This window comes from Aquarana catesbeiana, linkage group LG02, assembly GCF_042186555.1.
Source record: "Aquarana catesbeiana isolate 2022-GZ linkage group LG02, ASM4218655v1, whole genome shotgun sequence".
NCBI lineage: Eukaryota > Metazoa > Chordata > Amphibia > Anura > Ranidae > Aquarana > Aquarana catesbeiana.
Genome location: NC_133325.1, coordinates 69998439 through 70020856, shown reverse-complemented (window position 1 = coordinate 70020856; position 22418 = coordinate 69998439). Strand labels below are relative to the sequence as shown.

Below are 22418 nucleotides of genomic sequence, written 5' to 3'. Positions count from 1 at the left end.
CCTCACCCTGTCACACATAAAACTGGTGATGAGCCATCCAGGACTAGGCCAGAGGTCACATAACCCCTCAACTGTAGGTCTTTTTAAATACACAATACTGTGTCTGTTATACATGTAACTTTTATTGTCTTTTTAACATTTCAGATACATCCAGAGGTGTAAAAAAAAGGGTGTGTTTTGCCTAAGGCGTCTCACAACAGGGGTCCGGTGCGTGCTGGTTCACCATATTAGGTCCAATTTCAGCCCACATTTTGGTCTGAATTCGCACCGGAAACGAGCCAAAAACAAAAAACGCACCGGACCCGCTGCGGAGATATGTGAACCGGCTCCATAGAAAACCGGTCAAAATCTCCTGCTATTGCGAATTGGATGCAGGGGTCTCGCTTCCAATTCGTAATGGTGTGAACCCAGCGCCTCAAGGTTTTGTCACTAAAAGGTGTCCTTTCCTATAACAGAAGGTTGGGAGTTATACATTGATACAGAGACCCCCATATTAATAATTCCTAATAAAAAATGATTTAGACTTCTCCTGAGTATAGCACACCTCTTCTTGAGCCGACATGGTGGACCAATCCTACATGAGGTAATCTACCCATCTCGTCTTGGAGCCATCTTTCTTCCATGATCTCACAGCAGTCCAGTCACCGTCACAGGCCTTGAATAAGAAACATAGGAATTAGTAAAAAAAAAAAAAGGATACATTTAAGCTGGAACTGAAAAAAATGATAGATGCACCACATTTCCTAACACATTTCATTTAAAGCAGGTGTAAACCAAGGACTAAATGACATTAAATAGGTGAAGAGGAGGCATTGCATACGGCAAACAGATTTTTCTTTTTTGCTATAAACAGTTAAAAATACCCTTTTTTGTGAGATTTTGATTGGTCACATTACTCCTTCCGTCTCGTTTGTGTTGAAAAGGGTTGCAAGCAAGCCATGTGTGTGCATGCCAGCCAGAAGCCAAAAAGCAGGAGCCATGCCAACACTGCATTGTAAGGCAGCAGATAAGTGTTGTCACCCTAGAAGTGCCAGGGTTTAAAGTGTACATAGCCTAATTCTTTACATTTGCAAGAGAAAAGCTAAAAATGAAACAGCAACAAAGGTTACAGGGGACACGTATGCACATATCAAAAGTATGTTTTCATGGTTTATTTACAAATTGAACTCATTATAATTATGTTTTAATATAAATATTTAAACTTTTTAACCTCCGTATGTAGCTGTTTGGATGGATCGGTCCTTTGGAGCTGCTTTTCAGACTGTATAAAAACTGAAATATAGGAGGACTGTGTCTGTCCAAAGCAACATGTTTCATTGTCAGAAAATAAACTGAAGAATTATATTTTATTTTTGTGGCTAACTCAAAACTATTTTATAAATTAATTATAAATGAGTCTCAATGATCCTACAAACCTCAGAAGTCCTAATCCTCATACTTGCTCCAGGTCAGTGACCCTGAGAGGCTGAAGAAGCCTTCATTAAAGTGGGTGTAAAGGCAGAAGGTTCTTCTGTGTGCATCAGCCTCCCCCCCCCCCTCATAGTTACCTAAGCCCCCTCTCTATCCAGCAATGTTGCAGGAGTGTCTCGGCTGCCCGGGACTCCCATCCTCATTGGCTGAGACAGCAGCACAGCGCCCTTGGCTCCCACTGCTGTCCTTTAAAGTCAGTCAGCCAAGGAGGAGAGAAAGGGGGCGGGGCCTGGCTATGGCTCCGTGTCTGAATAATCATAGGGAGCTGTGGCTCGGCTCAGGTGCCCCCACAGCAAGCTGCTTGCTGTGGGGGCACTCGGCAAGAGGGAAGGGCCAGGAGGGCACTCGGTAAGAGAGACCAGAGAAGAGGAGGATCTGGGCTGCTATGTGCAAAACCACTGCAACAGTGCAGGTAAGTATAACATGCTTATTATTTTTAACGAAAAAAAAAAAATGAGACTACAGTATCACTTTAAGTAAACATTGTTTTATTAAAGTGGTTGTAAACCCTTACCTATACCCAATTGTAACTGTTTATCTGCAGGATTCTCTTCTCTACATCTGAATTTATAAAGCTTGTCTGAGCTGTTAGAAACAAAGGGGGTAAAGAGCTGAATTTACACTCTGCATAGCACAGTGAGAAGAGCTCTGAGTGCCGATTGGAGGGAAGGGACACACCCCGCTTCACACAGCAAACAGGAACAGAGCCTAGGTTGTCAATCCCTCCTCTGTCACCTTTTTTTGTCTTGGTGTCAGGAAAACTTGTCAGAAGTGACTCATGCAGATAACAGAGGAACAGGGCAGCAGACAGAAGTGACACTTATGGGTTGATTTACTAAAGGCAAATCCACTTTGCACTACAAGTTCACTTGGAAGTGCAGTCAGTGTAGATCTAAGGAGGACACTTACAGACTATACCACATACTATAGGGATCTTTGTAATCCCCACTGTATCATTAAATTCACACAAGGACTATTGTGGTGCAGTGTGCACATTTTCCATAGACTTGTGTTCCTGTGTATGGAGATATGTGCTAATATGTTCTGATTGTATATAGTACCCTGACTTTGTGGATGGGGTGAAAAAGATTATCAGAAGATCAGGAGGTAATAATATACATCCCCCAGACAGGTCTATATATCTGTGTTCAAACCTTGGTGCTAACCCTTATGAAATCATATTTGTGAATGCCAACCAATGTTTTTAGGTGCAGTGACCCATTCATATTTTCCCGTAGAGATTTATTGAAGCAAAGCTTGCCCAAGTCAAAAGGAGAAACACTAAAAGTTCAAATGTTTGTTCACACATGAATTTTGGAGTAGAATCTACAAAACAAAGAAGAATGTGTATGTTCTTGTCCTCCTAGGTGGTGTTCTTCCTTCAGGTTATAGTACTGCAGCTAATCACTTCTGTGTAATTACTTAGGAAGTGACTCAACATAAGTGACCTCATTTGTAGAAGGTCAAAAAGCCAACTACTTTGAGGTCATGTTCGCACCAACAATAGACTCCTTTTATTGTCATAGGAAAGATGGGAAAATAGAAAGGTGGAAGTGTATTTACTACAGGGCACAAATGATCCTGTGCCAGGACAGAAGAATGAGAAGAGGAGCATGACTAACTTTGGAAAATTTATTTTTATTTTGGGTAAATGCTGATGAGTTATAGCAAAGCCTAGCAGCAGGGTGCAGGGTAAGAGAGGCAGGTCTTTGTAGGGAATGCGTAAAGGGATCACAAGGCTCTCTGTAGCTCCAAAAGCCAACTACTTTGCAGTAATGTCTGCATGACCTCATATACCACATAGTAATCATTTATCTATTAAAGTGGTTTTAAACCTCTGATATGAAAAATGAACAAAGCATGTCCCTCTTTGGTGTGTACTTGCCTCAATCCAAAGCGCCTAGTGTGCTTCCTCTCAGATCTCTCCCCACTTTGTTATCTGCATGAGTCACTTCTGACAGTCTAATTTGACAGCAAGCAATGGCCCACCCCCACCTCCAGCATACAGAGGATGACTGACCGCCTCAGTTATGCATTGTTTCCCAATGAAACTGTGTAGGGGAGGGTGTGTCCTTTCCCTCCACTCAGCTCTGTGCTCTATACCTGCTTGCTGACCACCCCATAGCAGATTTACTGCTACAGGGTGGCCACGCTGTGCAGAATCATGTACATATACGTGATTCTGCACCTCCGGGTTTAGGGCGCGAGTGTGCGCCGCCGGGGGCTCACTCCCGCTTTGATTTTACATTGATCAGCGGGTCCCGCGGATCCGATTTCCACCGGCACTGCTGATCGTTCGTTACACTAACAGAATGGCAGTCTGCCTATGTAAACAAGGCAGACTGTCATTCTGTCAGTATAGAAAACATGGATCCTGTGTTTCTGTAAGGCTGGGTTCACACCATTGTCGCATGTGGCTCACAGCAGGGATCGGATGCGACTTAGTTCACTCTTTCAGATGCCATTTCAGCTCGAGTGTTTGGCTGAATTCGGACCTGAAACGGACCAAAAGACGCACAGGGCTCCAGTGCAAATTTGCACCGGAGCCACAGCGGAGATAAGTGAACTGGCTCCATAGAGAGCCAGTCAAAATCTCCTGCTATTGCGAATTGGATGCAACTTTTTCCACATCCAGTTCGCATAGGTGTGAACCCAGCCTCAAGCAGAAACACAGATCCATGCCTTCCAGTAGTAAAAGCACCTCCCCACTACATTGTAACATTAGCAAGGCACACAGTTAACCCTTTGATCGCCCCTGATGTTAACCCCTTCCCTGCCAGTGTTATTAGTACAGTCGCAGGGCATATTTTTAGTACTGATCACTGTAATAATGTCACTGGTCCCCAAAAAAAAAAAGTGTCAAAAGTATCAGTTAGGTGTCCGATTTGTCCGCCACAATATCGCAGTCCCGCTATAAGCTGCTGATCGCCATTACTAGTAAAAAAAACGATATAAATAAAAAATAAATACAAACATCCCATAGTTTGTAGACGCAAAAACTTTTGCGCAAACCAATCAATATTTATGCTTATTGGGATTTTTTTTAACAAAAATATGTAGCAGAATACATATTGGCCTAAATTTAGGAAGAAATAAGATTTTTTAAAATTCTTTTATTGAATATGTTTTAGAGCAGAAAGTAAAAAATATTGTTTTTTTTTTTTTCAAAATTGTCGGTCATTCTTTGTTTCTAGCGCAACAAATTAAAACGGCAGGGGTGATCAAATACCACTAAAAGAAAGCTCTATTTGTGGGGAAAAAGGACATATATTTGTTTGGGTACAGCGTCGCACGACCGTGCAATTGTCAGTAAAAGTAACGCAGTGCCATATCGCAAAAAATGGCCTGGTCAGAAAAGGGGGGTAAACTGACCCGTCCTCTGCCTTCTGGAAGCTGCAAAAAAGCCTTTTAGCCTTTTTCCTGTGTGTGTTAGAAGGCTGTAGAAGCTGGTGTGGTTGTGGCCAACGTGGTACATTTTTACATGGTGGGAATGTCTTGCAATTCAGGTTTTCTGGAAGGTTGTTAAGGATCAGATTGCAGATATCCTGGATATAGATATACATTTTCCCCGGTCCATTTCCTCCTCCATGCCCCTACTATTCCGCAAATCCACTTTGCACTACAAGTGCACTTGGACGTGCAGTCGCTGTAGATCTGAGGGGAAAATATGAAATATGGGGAAGCTCTGCTGATTTTATCATCCAATCATGTGCAAGCAAAAATGCTGTTTTTTATTTCCCTTGCATGTCCCCCTCAGATCTACAGTGACTGCACTTCCAAGTGCACTTGTAGTGCAAAGTGGATTTGCCTTTAGTAAATAAACTCCAATGTGTTCAACTTCCCCTTTTTTCCCCACCTCCATTTTTTCATCTTACCCCCTCCCACTTTTTCCCCATCTCCTTTTCTCTTTCTCATTTCTTTGGTCAATATTATTCATGTTGCACCTGGAGAATGTTAAGTGCTTGAGTACTTCAATTAAATGCATGATATAGAACCAAACCGATCCCAAACCGATAGGTCGCACTGTTGGTGCCAAGGCAACCCCCCCATTTTGGCTTGTGTCGTGCGGCCCACTGCTGGTCCTCCAGATCTTGTTATGGTCAGTATGGCCCCCACTTTCTGCCGGGTTAGCCTCTGGTCCATACGGACACCCAGGATACTGCTGACCCCTTAATAGGGTTCTGCGATGTTACTGGGTATGTTGGCTTTGACCACTTTTTCTTATGTAATGTCTGTTTTTTTTTCCTCTTGATATGCCTTCTGGAAGATGGCTACCATATGTTTTGTATTGTGTTTAGCTACCTAAAGACTAATGGTTGCTGTTTTTGTTTTATGTGCTTAAACTTTAAATAAAGATTATATACAGTAAAAAAAAAAAAAAAAAGAAGGCTATAGAAAAGAAAGAGCTGCCTGTAAACAGGCGCAGCCTTGTGTTCATCTCTGTGTATCACCTGAGGCCAGTCACTTCAGTGAGTACATGTCTAGGTTTACAACCACTATAAAAGGTAATTCCACTTTCTTTGGGAACAAAATAGCAGATAAAAAAAATATAGCATATACGGTAAAATTGTTACACAAGCCATATTATAATTGAATGTTATTAAAAATGACCTTTCTTTGTCAGTCTGCAGTGCTGTAGGTTTCTCTAAAAATTCAATGCAATATGGCAACCTGGAGGCGGTCTGTGCACAGTTGGTGTAAATTATGCCTCCTGAAATGTGATTTCCTGCTTGTGTGATTGGCTCAATGATTTTCCCAGAAGTCTGCACTAAGATACAAGTCAGATTTGAGGCATCCTGTTTGGTTTTGAACCAGACACACTGTTGGTTTCTCAGAGCTGTGTACAGCCAAGCCTAATATGTATGAGACCTCCGAAATTGTTTAACCACTTCCCGCCCGGCCCATAGCAGATGATGGCCAGGCGGTGGTTCAGTTATCCTGACTTGGCGTTATATGATGTCCAGCAGTATAACATGCCGCCGCGCGCCAGTGGGGGCGCGCATCGCGGCGATTGGTGGAACGGTGTGTCAGTTTGACACACTGCTCCACCGATCTTGGTAAAGAGCCCCTGGCGGAGGCTCTTTACCACGTGATCAGCCGTGTCCAATCACGGCTGATCACGATGTATAGGAAGAGCAGTTGATCGGCTTTTCCTCACTCGCGTCTGACAGACGCGAGTAGATGAGAGACGATCGGTGTCTCTCCTGACAGGGGGGGGTCTGCGCTGATTGTTTATCAGTGCAGCCCCCCCTCAGATGACCACACTGGACCACCAGGGATCGCCACTAGGACCACCAGGGAAGGGGGCAACATGTGGATGGCCAGGTATGTACCCCATGGCCATCCACATGTGCCCAGTCAGTGCCCAATCTGTGCCAATCATTGCCCACAAATGGGAACTGATTGGCACCATTATATTGCAGTGATGCCCAGCAATGCCACCCTTAGGGGCATCAGTGCCACCAATCAGTGTCATCAGTGCCACCCATTAGTGTCCATCGGTGCCACCTGTCAGTGCCCATCCGTGCAACCTATCAGTGCCACCCATCAGTGCCACCCATAAGTACCCATCAATGCCACCTATTAGTGCCCATCAGTGCCGCCTATGTGTGCCCATCGGTGCCACCTATGAGTGCCCATCAGTGCCACCTATCAGTGCCGCCTATTACTGCCCGTCATCAGTGCCCATCAGTGCCACCTCATCAGTGCCACCTCATTGGTGGCACCCTATCGGTGCCCATCAGTGCAGCTATATCAGTGCCCGTCATTGAAGAAGAAAACGTACTTATTTACAAAAAGTTTTAACGGAAACAAAGAAAAACTTGTTTTTTTCAAAATTTTCGGTCTTCTTTTATTAATAAAAACCACAGAGGTGATCTAATACCACCAAAAGAAAGCTCTATTTGTAGGAACAAAATGATAAAGAATTTGTTTGGGTACAGTGTAGCATGACTGCGCAATTGTCATTCAAATTACGACAGCGCTGAAAGCTGAAAATTGGCCTGGTCAGGAAGGTGTCTAAGTGCCTGGTAATGAAGTGGTATAATAGTTACTCCATAATTTCATACAAGTGGGCACACAAACACTCTTCAGTGGTCCACCAATGATGTTCCTCACAGGAAGTAGGGTGAGCTCTGGTTGGCATTCTTCTAGAGGATGAATAGAGCATGTGCTGCAAACACTGGCACCATTCACCAATAAGATATAATTTAAACATTGATGTATTTCAAAACCTATAGCATGGCATCATCCAGCCACAAGTTAGAAAAGCTTTGCTAAAATACTGTGAGGGCATCTTTCAGAGTCCAGTACAAAGATGATAGTTTTGCTTTGGTGTAAAGCAGCGGTCTTCAAACTGCGGCCCTTTGCTTGTCTTTATCCAGCCCTTAAGGCATTATTCTTGCCACTGACACCAACAATGGGTTGTAATTCCTGGCACTGACACCAATAACAGGGCACTATTCCTCCCACTGACAGCAACAAGGGGGCACTATTCCTCCATCTAATTCCAGAGATGGGGCATTGTTTATTCCCACTATGCACAGTCTGGCCCCCCTAAAGTCTGAATGACAGTAAATTGGCCTTTTGTTTAGAAAGTTTGGAGACCCCTGGTGTAAACGAATCAATCAGACACCAACATTATGATACAATATGATATAGGCTCCTGCAGAAGAACATCACTCAGGCACTGGTAACATTAGCACCTACACTATGGATGCCCCTCTGCTTAGTGCCCTGTAATTTCACTCTGCTATATCTTCTGCAAGTGTTCCAATTTGTCGCTGTCAAACTATGGAAACCTTATAAAAGCAGTAAAACAACTAGAACAAGTATCTCAAATGTTTGAAGGGTGGAAAGATGTCATTACATAGGACAAAATACATTAGTAGGATTTTTTACTTACCATAAAATCCTTTTCTCGTTGTACATTACCAGACACGGAATAGGTATTCAGATACATTGCACTATGCTGCTTCCTTGAAAATATTGGACACTGACAACACAATACTGCAAGGACAGCCCAGTAAAACCCCTCCAACTCCCAGCATGCCTCAGTTTTAATAGCAAGCAATAGTGGGCATGGATCATAAGAACAGAGGGGAGGTACCTGTGTCCTGTAATGTTTTCCAACAGAAGGATTAAGCCAAAATTTATAATTTTCCTAACTGTACATTGCGGGAGACAGGATAAGTATTTAGGTACATTGGGACATCCAAAAGCAACTTTGGGTGGGCAAAAGAGCATATAAAGGCTAACAAACTCTAAAAAAATAAATCAACAGGTTAACAGAGGTGGCTCAACAGAGCCATGATCAGCTGAGATATGAACATCCAAGTGGTAAAACTAACTTAAAGCGGAACTTCAGTCATTTTTTCAACTTTCCATCTATTAAATCTTCTGCCCTTGTTGTTTTAACTTTGGATAGTAAAACATTTTTTCTCTGCCAGTAAATACCTTATAGAGCCCACTTCCTGTTTCTTGTCTGGTAATAAGCCTAGGCGTATGACATCATGCACATCTTGCACTCTCACCCTCTTTAGAGTTTGCCAGGAGGGGGGGGGGTGAGTCATAAGAGGGCCAATGAGAGCTGCAGGTGTGCCTCTGTGTGTCTGTGTAAATCCAGGAAGAGAACAGACAGCAGCTTCAGCTGCCCACAGTTAAAATGGATGCAGCCAGACTCAGTGGAGGGAGATTTCTGCAGCATTTTTGGCAAGTACAGAATCACAGTATATATAAAATAATATGCAAAGTGGTTGGAGGGAAGCTTCAGAATGGCAAAGATGTTTTTATAACAAATTATGTGAGCAGACTGCAGTTCCTCTCTAACGTGTGAACAGAAGACCAGATGTGATGAAAATCTTAGAAACAGATGCTTGATGCTGAAAAGTCTGTGAATTACTAACTGATCTAGTGGAGTGCACTTTGACCATGAAGGGTGGAAACTTGCCCTTGAGGTCCTAAGCTTGAATAATGAGCTATTGAATCCATCTAGCGATAGTGAAACAGGAAGTTTGCTGTCCCCTATGGGGACTTTGGGAGTTGCAAAGAGAGATGCACTGTCAAATAGGAGCTGTAGCTGAGAGATAACTCAAACACTGTGCACCACATCCACACAATGAACAGCTGATATAACAATAGATCCCACGGGGTCACTTTGAAATGTACAGGTGGAACAATGTGAGCAACACTCTGTATGAAGGCCTTTATTTGGGAGTGAGAGGCAAGTGGTCCCTGAAAAAGAACTGTTAAGGTGCGGGGTTTGATCCTTGATGGTACTGAAGGCCAAATGCTGATTTAGACCAGAATAAAAAAAAAAACAGGATTCATCCAACGGTGAAGTTCCTGGGGTGACATTTTGTTGTTTCCCACCAAGAGAAATATGCTTTCCAAGTGCAAGCCAATTTCTTAGCTTTCAAGCGTATACGGATTACCAAATCTGATAGGCCCGTGTTTCCCAAGACTTGGGCTTCAACAGCCAAACCGTTAAAGCCAGCAACTGAGAAGCAAACCGGCCCTTGGGACAGAAGATCCGGACAATCTGGGAGGGCTCACGGAGAGTCTGCCAGGAGCCTTGTGACGGATCCTATCCTGCACTCTGCTGAGTGATTCCGTCAGTAATATTGCTTCCTCCAGTCTGACCATCAGAGAGATATATTATTATAGCTGCATTAAATACAAGTCTAGCCGAAAATAGCTTGTAGAATCTTGAATGAATTATTGGGCAGAATACAGCCTTTTTATACACTTTTAACACAAGGGGTTAGATAATGAGGTAGGGCTGGCTCATGTATACTTCCCCCTCCCCTCTAGCAACAACTTAGCAGACAATTAATTATATTATTATAATGAACATGTTAATTAACACAGCACTTAAGGCAGCCTAGGTGACCAGGCAGTCCGTCTCCACAGGTCAATGTGATCAGCTCTTTCAAGGACCATGTATTGTTCAGAATTAACAACCAAGAATAGTCTTTGGGCAACTCCAAGAAAACAGTCTCTCAAACAGGGGTCTCAAACTGGTGGCCCTCCAGCTGTTGCAAAACTACAAGTCCCATGAAGCATTGCAAGGCTGACAGTTACAAGCATGACTCCCTTAGGCAGAGGGATGATGGGACTTGTAGTTTCACAACAGCTGGAGGGCCACCAGTTTGAGACCCCTGCTCTCAAAGATGTAACAAAAAAAAGATTAATATAGCAATACCAAATAACAGGATGAATGTGGACAGAAAAGGTCCCTGCAGACAGTGTCCGCGACAAGCCTCATAAGGTTCAAATTCTATATTCCCCCCCGCAACAAAGGCCTTAAAAACCTCAGGGTGAAGAGACCCTTCTCCAGAGTCCAGATGTTGGCAACTAAGGAAGTTTACCTGCCAGTTTTCCACACCTGGAATGTGCATGGCAGTTCATGGTAGATTGTGAAGTTCTTCCCAAGCCAGCCTGGTTCTGCTATTCAGGCATATGGGAAGATCCAGGGACAGACAGAACCTTCCTGTCCTGTGCTGAGTTGCAACGGTCTGGAGTGAAATTAGGCACGTGGAAGTGTCCTTAAGGGGAACAAAATTAGGCCCAAGAACCGTATGCAAAGATGGAGGATCAGAGGACTCCTGGACTGCAGAGACTGAACGTGCAAGTGGACAGCCTGCAGTTTGTCCAGGGGAAGAAAAACCTTGGACAGAACCAAGTCTTAGATCAATCCCAGATATTCCAAGCAATGAGACAACTCCAGCTCCAATTTCTGCATATTTATGATCTCCCCCAAATCATTGTAAGATCTGCACGGTCTGTTGAACATTAGCTAAAAGAGACTGAGTTGACTGTTTCCTCAGAAGATGGTCATCCAGATATCCCTTTGGAATGCCTCAAAGTGAAGCAGATTGAGAACCAGGTCTAGCACCTTGGTGATTACCCAAAGTGCAGTGGACAGGTCAAAATGAAAAGCAATAAACTGGTAATGTTGTGGTACCACAACAAAACGCAGGTAGCGCTGATGTGGCTGGAAGAAGGGGACATGCAAGTAAGTATCCTTGAAGTCCACAGAAGCCAGAAGGCCTCCCAGATTAAGGGAAGCAATGGTGGAATAGGCAGATTACATCATTTTGTACCTGGAGGAAGCTGTTGAGAACCTTTAGATCTAATATGGGGTGGATGACCCATTTTTGATTAACTGGCTTGGATAGAAATCTGGTAACCTATCCTTTTCTGGGTAATGGTTATGACCCCATGAGAGAGGAGCTGTGCTAGAGCAGCGTCATGGTCTGAAATCTTTGCAAGAATGTCGACAAAATTTGACAAAAAGAAGCGGGTTGGAGCCCGAGATTGAAACTCCAGGATACCATAATTTGGACCCAAACCTCTGAAATGTCCTGGGATCAGATATGGCTGCAAAGGCCATAGACACTACTCTGGCAGGTGGGGTGCCTCCATGCTCTTTGGACCTGTAGGTCTTAGAGAAATTAAACAAATTCATGTTAGCCATAGGAGTGGAGGTTTCTCAGATAAAGAGTTTGTCTACTTTTGTGGCACAAAATTCTTCCCCCCCAGTGACTTTCCTATTGAAGTTGTCCAGGGAATTATGCTCCCTCTCTAAGGGCAACCACAAGAGGCATTTCTTGCACTGATGCTCAGCAGACCAACATTTTAGCCAAAGAGTCCTTTGCATATGCACCTAAAGGAGGCTCATTCTCCAAATCTGGTGTATAACATCTGCTAGCCCTTCAACACAATGGATTAGGGCCAAAAGCATGAGCACCATTTGTTGTTGGACAGAAGGATCCATTTGGATATATCCAGGATCCCAGGACCCTTAGGCTAGACAGGCAAAGTCTGGAAGATGCACATGGTTGCAATGGCAGATTGTAGGGCAGAACCTGTAAAGAGGAATAAGACCTTAGGAGGGGCTTGTATCCTTTTATCCACCGGATCTGTAAACATGAGGATGTCCTCAACAGGGTTAGTAAAAGACTTGTTAAGACAGGAAATGGATGGATTCACAACAGGGACAGAATACTTCTTTGGGAACTCTTCATCCCTAGGGAATTGTTAGGCAAAAATACTTGAGAGGATCAAAGACATTTTCCAAGTTAGGCATTATACAGGATGAAAAATGAGAACGCATTAGAATATTCTTAATAGGTTAAGACCTCTTCAGATTACCCAGGCTAGTCACTGTAGCCAAACCAGGCAGCTCCAAATGTAGGCATGTACGGTCTGCATCGATAAGGACCCAAGATGGTATCCTTAAGTTCTGGAGTATAGCCATGGCCAAATGTTTTGAGAATGACACAAATATTAATTTTCACAAAGTCTGCTGCCTCAGTTTTTATGATGGCAATTTGCCTATATGAGAAGAATGTTATGAAGAGTGATCAGATGAATTGCAATTAATTGCAAAGTCCCTCTTTGCCATGAAAATTAACTTAATCTCATAAAAAACATTTCCACTGCATTTATGAAAAAGGTGGTGTCCGATCCAGCTGCAGGATCGGACACCACCAGTGCAGAACTTGCTCAGGAATGGCAGTAAGCAGATGTGAGTGCATCTGCACCCACAGTGAGGTGAAGACTTTTGGAGGATGGCCTGGTGTCAAGAAGGGCAGCAAAGAAGCCACTTCTCTCCAGGAAAAACATTAGGAAGGCCAGACTGATATTCTGCAAAAGGTACAGGGATTGGACTTCTGAGGACTGGGGTAGAGTCATTTTCTCTGATGAATCCCCTTTCTGGTTGTTTGAGGCATCTGGAAAAAACCCTGTCTGGAGAAGAAAAGGTGAGCACTACCATCAGTCCTGTGTCATGCCAACAGTAAAGCATCCTGAGACCATTCATGTGTGGGGTTGCTTCTCAGCCAAGGGAGTGGGCTCACTCACAATTTTGCCTAAGAACACAGCCCTAAATAAAGAATGGTACAATAACATTCTCCGAGAGCAACTTCTCCCAACCATCCAAGAACAGTTTGATGACGAACAATGCCTTTTCCAGCACGATGGAGCACCTTTCCATAATGCAAACGTGATAAGTGGCTTGGGGAATAAAACATCGAAATTTTGGGTCCATGCCCAGGAAACTCCCCAGACCTTAATCCCATTAAGAATTTGCGGTCAATCCTCAAGAGGCAGGTGAACAAAAAAAATAATCCCACAAATTCTGACAAACTCCAAGCATTGATTATGCAAGAATGGGCTGCCATGAGTCAGGATGTGGCCCAGAAGTTGATTGACAGCATGCCAGGGTGAAGTGCAGAGGTCTTGAAAAAGAAGGGCCAACACTGCAAATATTGACTCTGCAAAAACTTAAAGTGGTTGTAAACCCTTGTGTTTTTTCACCTTCATGCATCTTATGCATGAAGGTGAAAAAACACCTGGCAGTGACCTGTACCCCAACCCCGCCCCCCTTTTTACTTACCTGAGACCTGGAATTTCACATGCTGGAGATGCGCTCTTCCTCTGCCCAGGATTCTTGGCTCTTGATTGGATAGATTGATAGCAGCGCAGCCATTGGCTCCTGCTGCTGTCAATCAAATCCAATGATGCGGGCACCGGGGGGCGGGGCTGAGTCCAGCATTCGTGTCTATGGATGCAAATGCTGGACTCGGGAGCGCGCCTGCAAGGTAACCCCCCCGGAGAGCGCTTCTCCTAGGGGGTTATCTGATTCGAGGAGGAGCCACAAGAGCCACCGAGGGACCCCAGAAGAGGATGTTTGGGGGCCACTCTGTGCAAAACGAGCTGCGCAGTGGAGGTAAGTATGATATGTTTGTTATTTAAAAAAAAAAACATCCTTTACAATCGCTTTAATGCAATAAAAGCCTTTGACACTTATGAAATGCTTTAAACTATACTTCAATATACCATAGTAACATCTGACAAAAAAGATCTAAAAATACCGAAGCAGCAGACTATGTGAAAATTAATATTTGTGCCACTGCTGTAATGTCTGCAGACTGCAAAGCTTGTACCAAAACCTCAAAGAACACACAGAGGCATACTGTATATGAGGCATGCAAGTGTTATGGCCCACCTGCCAAGTTGCCACATATATACATTAGGCTTTTTTAAAGGGGTTAAGAAATGTATTCATGATGGGTATATTGGGTCAGGTCAGAATACATTGTGCAAAGCATCCCAACTTTGGATTTCCTAAATTTAGAGACATTCATTATTCTAAGGATTGTTAGTGACTGATAAGCTCCTTCAACCAGTGATATAATACTAGGTTTACATGCATGTAGTTAAAAGTAGCTTATACCGTACATAGGTCACAACTGAATCAATATAATTTAGGTGCATCTAAAGTTACAAAGCTGGCATCCCAGCAATAGAATATCAGATATCAAAGAAAAATACCCAGCATTGGGTATAAGAGAGCAAAGACCCACTCTCCTCACTTTGTAGGGATAGGGCTCCTAGGAGATAAAGTTCTGGGGGCTCGTCTATGTCAATAGGATCTGACCTCCAAGCAGATGCCCCTGCAAGAAGTTTACAAGCCTGGTGATGTTGAAAGAAGATGGATGTCGTTCTTGCTTCTGAAGCTTGCAGTAAATACTTGACAACAAATTCTAACGTCCGTGTTTGTGATGATGTCTTAACCTTCCTTCTCCACCCAGTACCCCCCATAACAAGGCCCCACCCAAAGAAAGGGGATTAAATGTTTCAGTGAATAACTTCAGAGAATGCCCAGACAAGAGTAATGCCACAACATTCCATTCTCTCCTGATAATATTTCATTACACAAAAGGAAATTGTGTACACCCTCAATTAACACCTAGGAGCAGGCAGGAGCATGTTCACACTGCAAGCTTTCAATGCTCATTAGGCATGGCCAGATAAACACAGGAAGTTTGAAGAGTAGCGGCTCTGGGCTTTGTCAGTGCAGCGTTACAACTCTACAGCATAGCACTTTCTGAAATATTCAGTACCAAGTTCTCCACTACATGGATTAGGCATTAATAACAAATAAATAATTTAAGTTTAATCACTGTAAGATAATGGACTCAACAAATATAATTGCTATAAAAGGCAATTCATGTCATTATAATTCCCTTTTATGTCAGCCTGCAGTAAGCTATTATTTGCTAAAACTGTCACAAAATTGAAAGTTCTCTTCTTTCCACCATGACCGATCCTCATCCCTTTGCTCCCCATTATTGGCTAACAGCTTTTCCCAAATGTCAGCACAGAGCCTTTTTAAATGATAGGCATCCCAGCAATACCATGCACTAGACTAGATTTTACACTGAAACTCCAGCTAAAACCTTTTTTCAAAGCAGAACTGCTTTACAAAAATCCTAAAAATGTTTGACCATTCTTCCAGAAGCACATTTGTGAGGTCAGGAACTGATGTCAGACGAGAAGGCCTGGCTCACAGTCTCTGCTCTAATTCATCCCAAAGGTGTTCTATCGGGTTGAGGTCAGGACTCTGTGCAGGCCAGTCAAGTTCCTCCATCCCTGCTCATCCATGTCTTTATGGACCTTGCTTTGTGCACTGGTCCAAATTATTTGGTAGAGGAGGGATTTTGGTGTGGGGTTGTTTTTCAGGGGTTGGGCTTAGCCCTTTAGTTCCAGTGAAGGGAACCATTAAGGTGTCAGCATACCAAGACATTTTGGAAATTTTCAGGCTCCCAACTTTGTGGGAACAGTTTGGGGATGGCCTCTTCCTGTTCCAACATGACTATGCACCAGTGCACAAAGCAAGGTCCATAAAGACATGGATGAGCGAGTTTGGGGTGGAGGAACTTGACTGGCCTGCATCCTGTATCCACACTAGGACAATTATTATTATTATTATTATTATACAGGATTTATATAGCACCAGTTTGCGCAGTGCTTTACAATTTGCAAACAAATTTTTATTATAGAACTAGTTAAATGTTTCAAGATTGGTTAAAGTGCCTTGATATAATATATTTTTCCATCTAGGACTGCTGTCTTGTTTTACTATCAGCGCTGTGGTTTGCTTGGTACTGAGTGCTCCTATGCCCGCCCCAGACGTTTGGGCTGGGTTGTCTATTCCTGGGCCATGTTGGTAGGAGTATATGACACACCATATGGTTTGCAAAATACTAATTTGTTACTAACATCATATTGTTTTAGGTAACCTTAAAACCTGTCCCATGCCTGGGTCCTGAAGAAGCCAAAAAGAAAATCCCGGACTGCTGCACTCTGGAAACGGACATCTTTATTTCATGCGTAAAAATCCAACAAAAGTCTTTAGATATGATCAGAAAATAGCATTAGCTAACATGTTTCACATACAAAGATGCTTACTCATAGCTATGACCGTTTCCAGAGTGCAGCAGTCCAGGATTTTCTTTTTGGTATAGACACAGTCTGCACCTGATCTCTATCGAAGGTGGACGTTTTCCTCTCATGGTCCACGGAGCTTGCAGAGCGGCATTACCTTTTTCCTGAAGAAGCCAAGTTTGTTGGCGAAACGTTGACAGCACAGAAAACATCATTTGATACCACTGTATGGATTGTATTGTCTGTATTCTTTTGTATTGATTTTATTATATATTTCTTGTATGATAATCTATTTTCCCCTGTTGGGGCACTTTAAAGGAGTTGTAAAGGCAGAAGGTTTTTTATCTTCATGCAATAAGATAAAAAGCCTTCTGTGTGCAGCAGCCTCCCAGCACCCCCTAATACTTACCTGAGGCCCATCTCTGTCCAGCGATATCCACGAGTCCCTCAGCCATCTGGGACTCTCCCTCCTGATTGGCTGAGACACAGCAGCGGCGCCATTGGCTCCCGTAGCTGTCAATCAAACTCAGTTAGCCAATCAGAGAGAGAGAGAGAGAGGGTGGGCCGAATGGCAGCTCCATGTCTGAATGGACACAGGGAGCTGCGGCTCGGCTCGGGTGCCCACATAGCAAGCTGCTTGCTGTGGGGGCACTCAACAAGAGGGAGGGGCCAGGAGCAGCAAAGAGGGACCTGAGAAGAGGAGGATCCGGGCTGCTCTGTGCAAAACCAACTGCACAGAGCAGGTAAGTATAACATGTTTGTTTATTATTTTAAACAAGACTTTACAATCACTTTAACCTTTCTTGAAAGCTTTTAACCAGTTCTATAATAAACATTTGAAACATTTTAACTAGTTCTATAATAAAAGTTTGAATAATTCTATTCAACGTTAATTAATTAATTCAACACTTCTGTGGCCGATATAGTCCATCATTGTAAGGTACTGGGGTGCCCACTCCGTTAATCTCCTGCATTTATGTATGTATTCTGTTGGATGAGGCCCAAGTCTATATATTTATTTCAGGTACTTATATAGCGCCGTCAATTTACGCAGCGCTTCACATATACATTGTACATTCACATCAGTCCCTACCCTCAAGGAGCTTACAATCTAACATCCCTAACTCACATTCATACATATACTAGGAACAATTTAGACAGGATCCAATTAACCTACCAGCATGTCTTTGGAGTGTGGGAGGAAACCGGAGTACCCGGAGGAAACCCATGCAGGCACAGGGAGAACATGCAAACTCCAAGCAGGTAGTGTCGTGGTTGGGATTCGAACCAGTGTATATTTGTTTCTTTATCCCCTCAATTCACCTTACTTCCCCTAGATATTTCCCCTCACTTCCTGTTGCGTCTCCAGTAGAGGAAGTGAAGGGAAATCTTTCCAATGGGACACAGAAATAAAAAAAAAAAAGGTTTTTAAATGTTTTCTCAATCTATCTAAAACTAAAATAGAATAAAAAAAGTTTTGCTTATACATACTCTTTAAAAACAAGACATCAATGGCAGCTCCTCTATTTCCATCCTCATGAGTCTCCTATAACAGAAAATCTGTGCGAACAATAAGACTTGTCCTTATAGATAAAGCCTAAAGTTTGTGCCTAACAATATGCCTGTATTACGGTGATACAGGAGTGTCTACACAGACAGGTAACACGTTGCTGTTGAAAAGGGGACAAATCAAAGGAAAAATAATGGCTCACTTTACTGAGACTTGTGATAAATTATAGACCTGAATCTCATAAACAAATTAAAACCAGAAAAAGTGATTTTTTTTTCTTACCTTTGCAGTTGGCTGTTGTAGAAAAGCGTGGAAGAGGCAGCAGCGTGGATGTCTCTCCTAGGATAAATACCCAGAGACGAAACGAGTACATGCTGTTGTGATGATGAATCTCTTTGAAATATGCAGCCATTGCCTGGACTTGCTTAGTTTTCACTGCATAAGGCCTGCGAATAAGCTGATTGCTTTGCTTTTTTTTTTTTTTTTTCAAAACAGGCATACCGTGCTGTGACATGCTATCAGCCCAGCTTGTGCCAAACATTCTCCTGCCGTTCCCCTTGCCAGTTTTCCTGTCTACTGAAATATAATCAGAGGCCGAGGAGCTATAAAATCAGAAAGCTATCTTTATAGTTGTTATTTTGGACAGCACTTTTAGATCCACTTTAATAGATCAAGGACTGACTTTTTAATAACTTTTAAATAGCAATTGGACTTGGTGGTCTGATCAGGACTGCCTGTCATTTTTCAGGTGGACCTGATAGGAAGTTCAGAACAACAAAAAGAACGCAAATGACCAGGAAGACTGCAAACCAGTGCTCTGGCCCAGATGCCTTTGAAATGTATGAATAGTTTTCTAATACAATGAATCTGACTACTCAGTAACATCCATTGCAACAATTCTTTAGTGGCTTCATGGCAGGATACAGCAGTAACACGCTAATGCATTTCAGCCAAAGCCTTATGCCGCGTACACACGACCGGACTTTCCGTCAGAGTAGACTCTGATGGTCTTTCTGACGGAGTTCCGCTGAAACGGACTTGCCTACACACGATCACACCAAAGTCCGTTAGTTTAGAACGCAATGACGTACGACCGGACTAGAAAAAGGAAGTTCAATAGCCAGTAGCCAAAAACTGCCCTTGCGTAGTTTTTGGTCTGTCGGAATCAGTGCTGTGTCTTGGCCTAGGCCGACAAGGCCTAGGGCGGCACTTTGCGGGGGGGCGGCAGCTTTTTTGCTGCCCTCCCGCGCAAAAACCCCCCCAACCTGTCCTCCTCACGTCCCGAATAGACGGCCAGCTCCCGCTCTGATACAGCCTCCCGCGGCCGGCTTGCCTTGTTATATATTGTGCACTCATCAGTACTGGCACAGTATGGGCACGTACTTTGGCCGAGGGAGGGAGCGACTTCCGCCCCCATAATACGGACGGTGACTGACTCTGTCAGCTTGACTGATGGAGCCGGAGCCTAATGCTCCGCCTAACCACCTCTGCAGTCCAGCATCTATCTGGTTACCAGAGGAGGAGGAGGAGGAGTGAGAGAGAGGATGATGACGGCGGAAAACCCTCAGGTAATTAATTTAAAAACTTGTCTACTGTAACCCAGGCAGCCCCCAAACGCATCCACTGTGCCCCCAAATGCAGCCACTGTGCCCCCAAACGCATCCACTGTGCCCCCAAATGCAGCCACTGTGCCCATCAAACCCTGCCACTGTGTCCCCAAACGCAGCCACTGTGCCCCCAAACGCAGCCACTGTGCCCCCAAACGCAGCCACTGTGCCCCCAAATGCAGCCACTGTGCCCCCAAACGCAGCTACTGTGCCCCCAAACACAGCCACTGTGCCCATCAATAGCTGTCACTTTGCACATCAAACGCACCACTATGCCCATCAATTGTCACCACTGTGCCATCAAATGCAGCCACTGTGCCCATCAATTGCCACCACTGTGCCATCAAATGCAGCCACTGTGACCATCAATTGCCACCACTGTGCCATCAAATGCAGCCATTGTGCCCATCAAACGCAGCCACTGTGCCCATCAATTGTCACCACTGTGACCATCAATTGCCACCACTGTGCCATCAAATGCAGCCACTGTGACCATCAATTGCCACCACTGTGCCATCAAATGCAGCCACTGTGACCATCAATTGCCACCACTGTGCCATCAAATGCAGCCATTGTGCCCATCAAACGCAGCCACTGTGCCCATCAATTGTCACCACTGTGACCATCAATTGCCACCACTGTGCCATCAAACGCAGCCACTGTGCCCATCAAATGTACCACTGTGCACATCAAACACAGCCATTGTGCCCATCAAACACAGCCACTGTGCCCATCAATTGTCACCACTGTGCCATCTAACCGGGCCACTGTGCCACCAAACGCATCCACTGTGCCCCCAAACGCAGCCACTGTGCCCATCAAACCCTGCCACTGTGCCCCCAAACGCATCCACTGTGCCCCAAACGCATCCACTGTGCCCCCAAACGCATCCACTGTGCCCCCAAATGCAGCTACTGTGCCCCCAAACGCAGCCACTGTACCCTCAAACGCAGCACTGTGCCCTCAAACTCAGCCACTGTGCCCTCAAACACATCCACTGTGCCCCCAAACGCATCTACTGTGCCCCCAAATGCAGCTACTGTGCCCCCAAACGCACCACTATGCCCATCAATTGCCACCACTGTGCCATCAAATGCAGCCACTGTGCCCATCAAACGCACCACTGTGCCCAAACGTAGCCATTGTGCCCATCAAACGCAGCCACTGTGCCCATGAAATGCAGCCACTGTGCCATCAAACGCGGCCACTGTGACCATCAATTGCCACCACTATGCCATCAAACGCAGCCACTGTGCCCATCAAATGCAGCCACTGTGCCCATAAAACGGAGCCAGTGTGCCCATCAATTGCCACCACTGTGCCATCAAACGCAGCCACTGTGCCCATTAATTGCTGTCACTGTGCCCATCAAACACAGCCACTGTGCCCATAAAATGCAGCCACTGTGCCCATCAATTGCTGCCACTGTGCTATCAAATGCCGCCACTGTTCCCATCAAATGCCGCCACTGTGCCCATCAATTGAAAGAGGAAGGGGTGTGGTTTACAGGGCGTGTCTTAAATAGGAAGGGGTGTGGCCTTGACAGGAAGGGGTGGGTCATATTTAAATGAGGGGGCGTGAGTTAAGTCAGGCCTAGGGCAGCACAAAACCTAAATACACCACTGGTCGGAATAGCATACAGACAAATGGTTTTCCCGATAGGAATTGAGTCCGTTGGAAAGGTTTGAAACATGTTCTATTTCTAGGTCCGTCAGAATTTTAGAAAGAAAAAGTCCGATGAAGCCCACACACGATTGGAATGTCCGATGGAATTATTCCGTCGGACCTTTTCTTCCGGAAAGTCCGGTCGTGTGTACGCGGCATTAGTCATAGCATGACTACCTGATAGGAAGCTCCATGTTAGTCTGTGGGCAGGCAGATGTAAATGGACTTTCGTCTGTTTTCAGCCCATTACTTCCAAATCTGTTTCAGCTATTGCGAAATTCTAATGATGGCAAAAACAGTAGTGAAAGCATGCTACTTATGCCTACAGGCCACACTAGCAGGGCTGCTGATAAGGCAGTACATCCAGCCCTCCTGTATTGGGCCAGGCGCCATCAGTTCAAGAGGGGGGCACGGTTACCTGCTGAGGAGGAGGGCCGGTGTTCTGTCAATTTGTGCCCTCTATTGAAAAGTACCCACGCACGCGCAGAACGGAAGGGCACTCCAGCTGATTTCCCGATCATCTGGCATGACGTCACCACATCGTAGGAGGCTTTTTTCGACGGGAGATACCATTTCACGGGCACAATTCAATGCTATGCAAACAGTGGGGGGGGGGGGGGGGGGGCACTGTTTTTGTGATATTGTGCTTTGCTGTTGGGGCACGGGTTTACAGTGTGCTCAAGGTCCGGTTTTGTCTGTGTTGCAGGGCAGGTTTGGTGTGTTGAACGGCGGGTTTTGTCTATGTCTAAGGGCGGTTACAACACAGACAAAAAACGCCCTTCAACACACCCACAACCCGCCCTGCAACAGCGAGGCTCAATCTGACAACTACAGTGTCCCTCCGCTCTTTGCATAGTTTTCAACTGTGGCCGTCAAATGGTATCTCCCATAGAAAAAAGCCTCCTACGATGTGCGTATGTGTTATGGTGATG

General features: G+C 44.5%; 1 protein-coding gene across 2 annotated transcripts in view; it reads right to left on the bottom strand.

Annotated features, from left to right (window-relative positions):
• The window catches only part of AMOTL1 (angiomotin like 1), a 201245-nt gene extending 182572 nt beyond the window's left edge, over positions 1 to 18673 (bottom strand). For both annotated transcript variants that reach the window (XM_073613021.1, XM_073613022.1), the window contains exons 1-2: positions 18497 to 18673; positions 545 to 655 (exon numbers count right to left, since the gene is read on the bottom strand). In XM_073613021.1, the coding sequence (XP_073469122.1) occupies positions 545 to 623 (79 nt within the window). In that variant the 5' untranslated portion in view covers positions 624 to 655; positions 18497 to 18673. The remainder of the gene's footprint in view (positions 1 to 544; positions 656 to 18496) is intronic.
• Positions 18674 to 22418: the final 3745 nt, after the last annotated feature.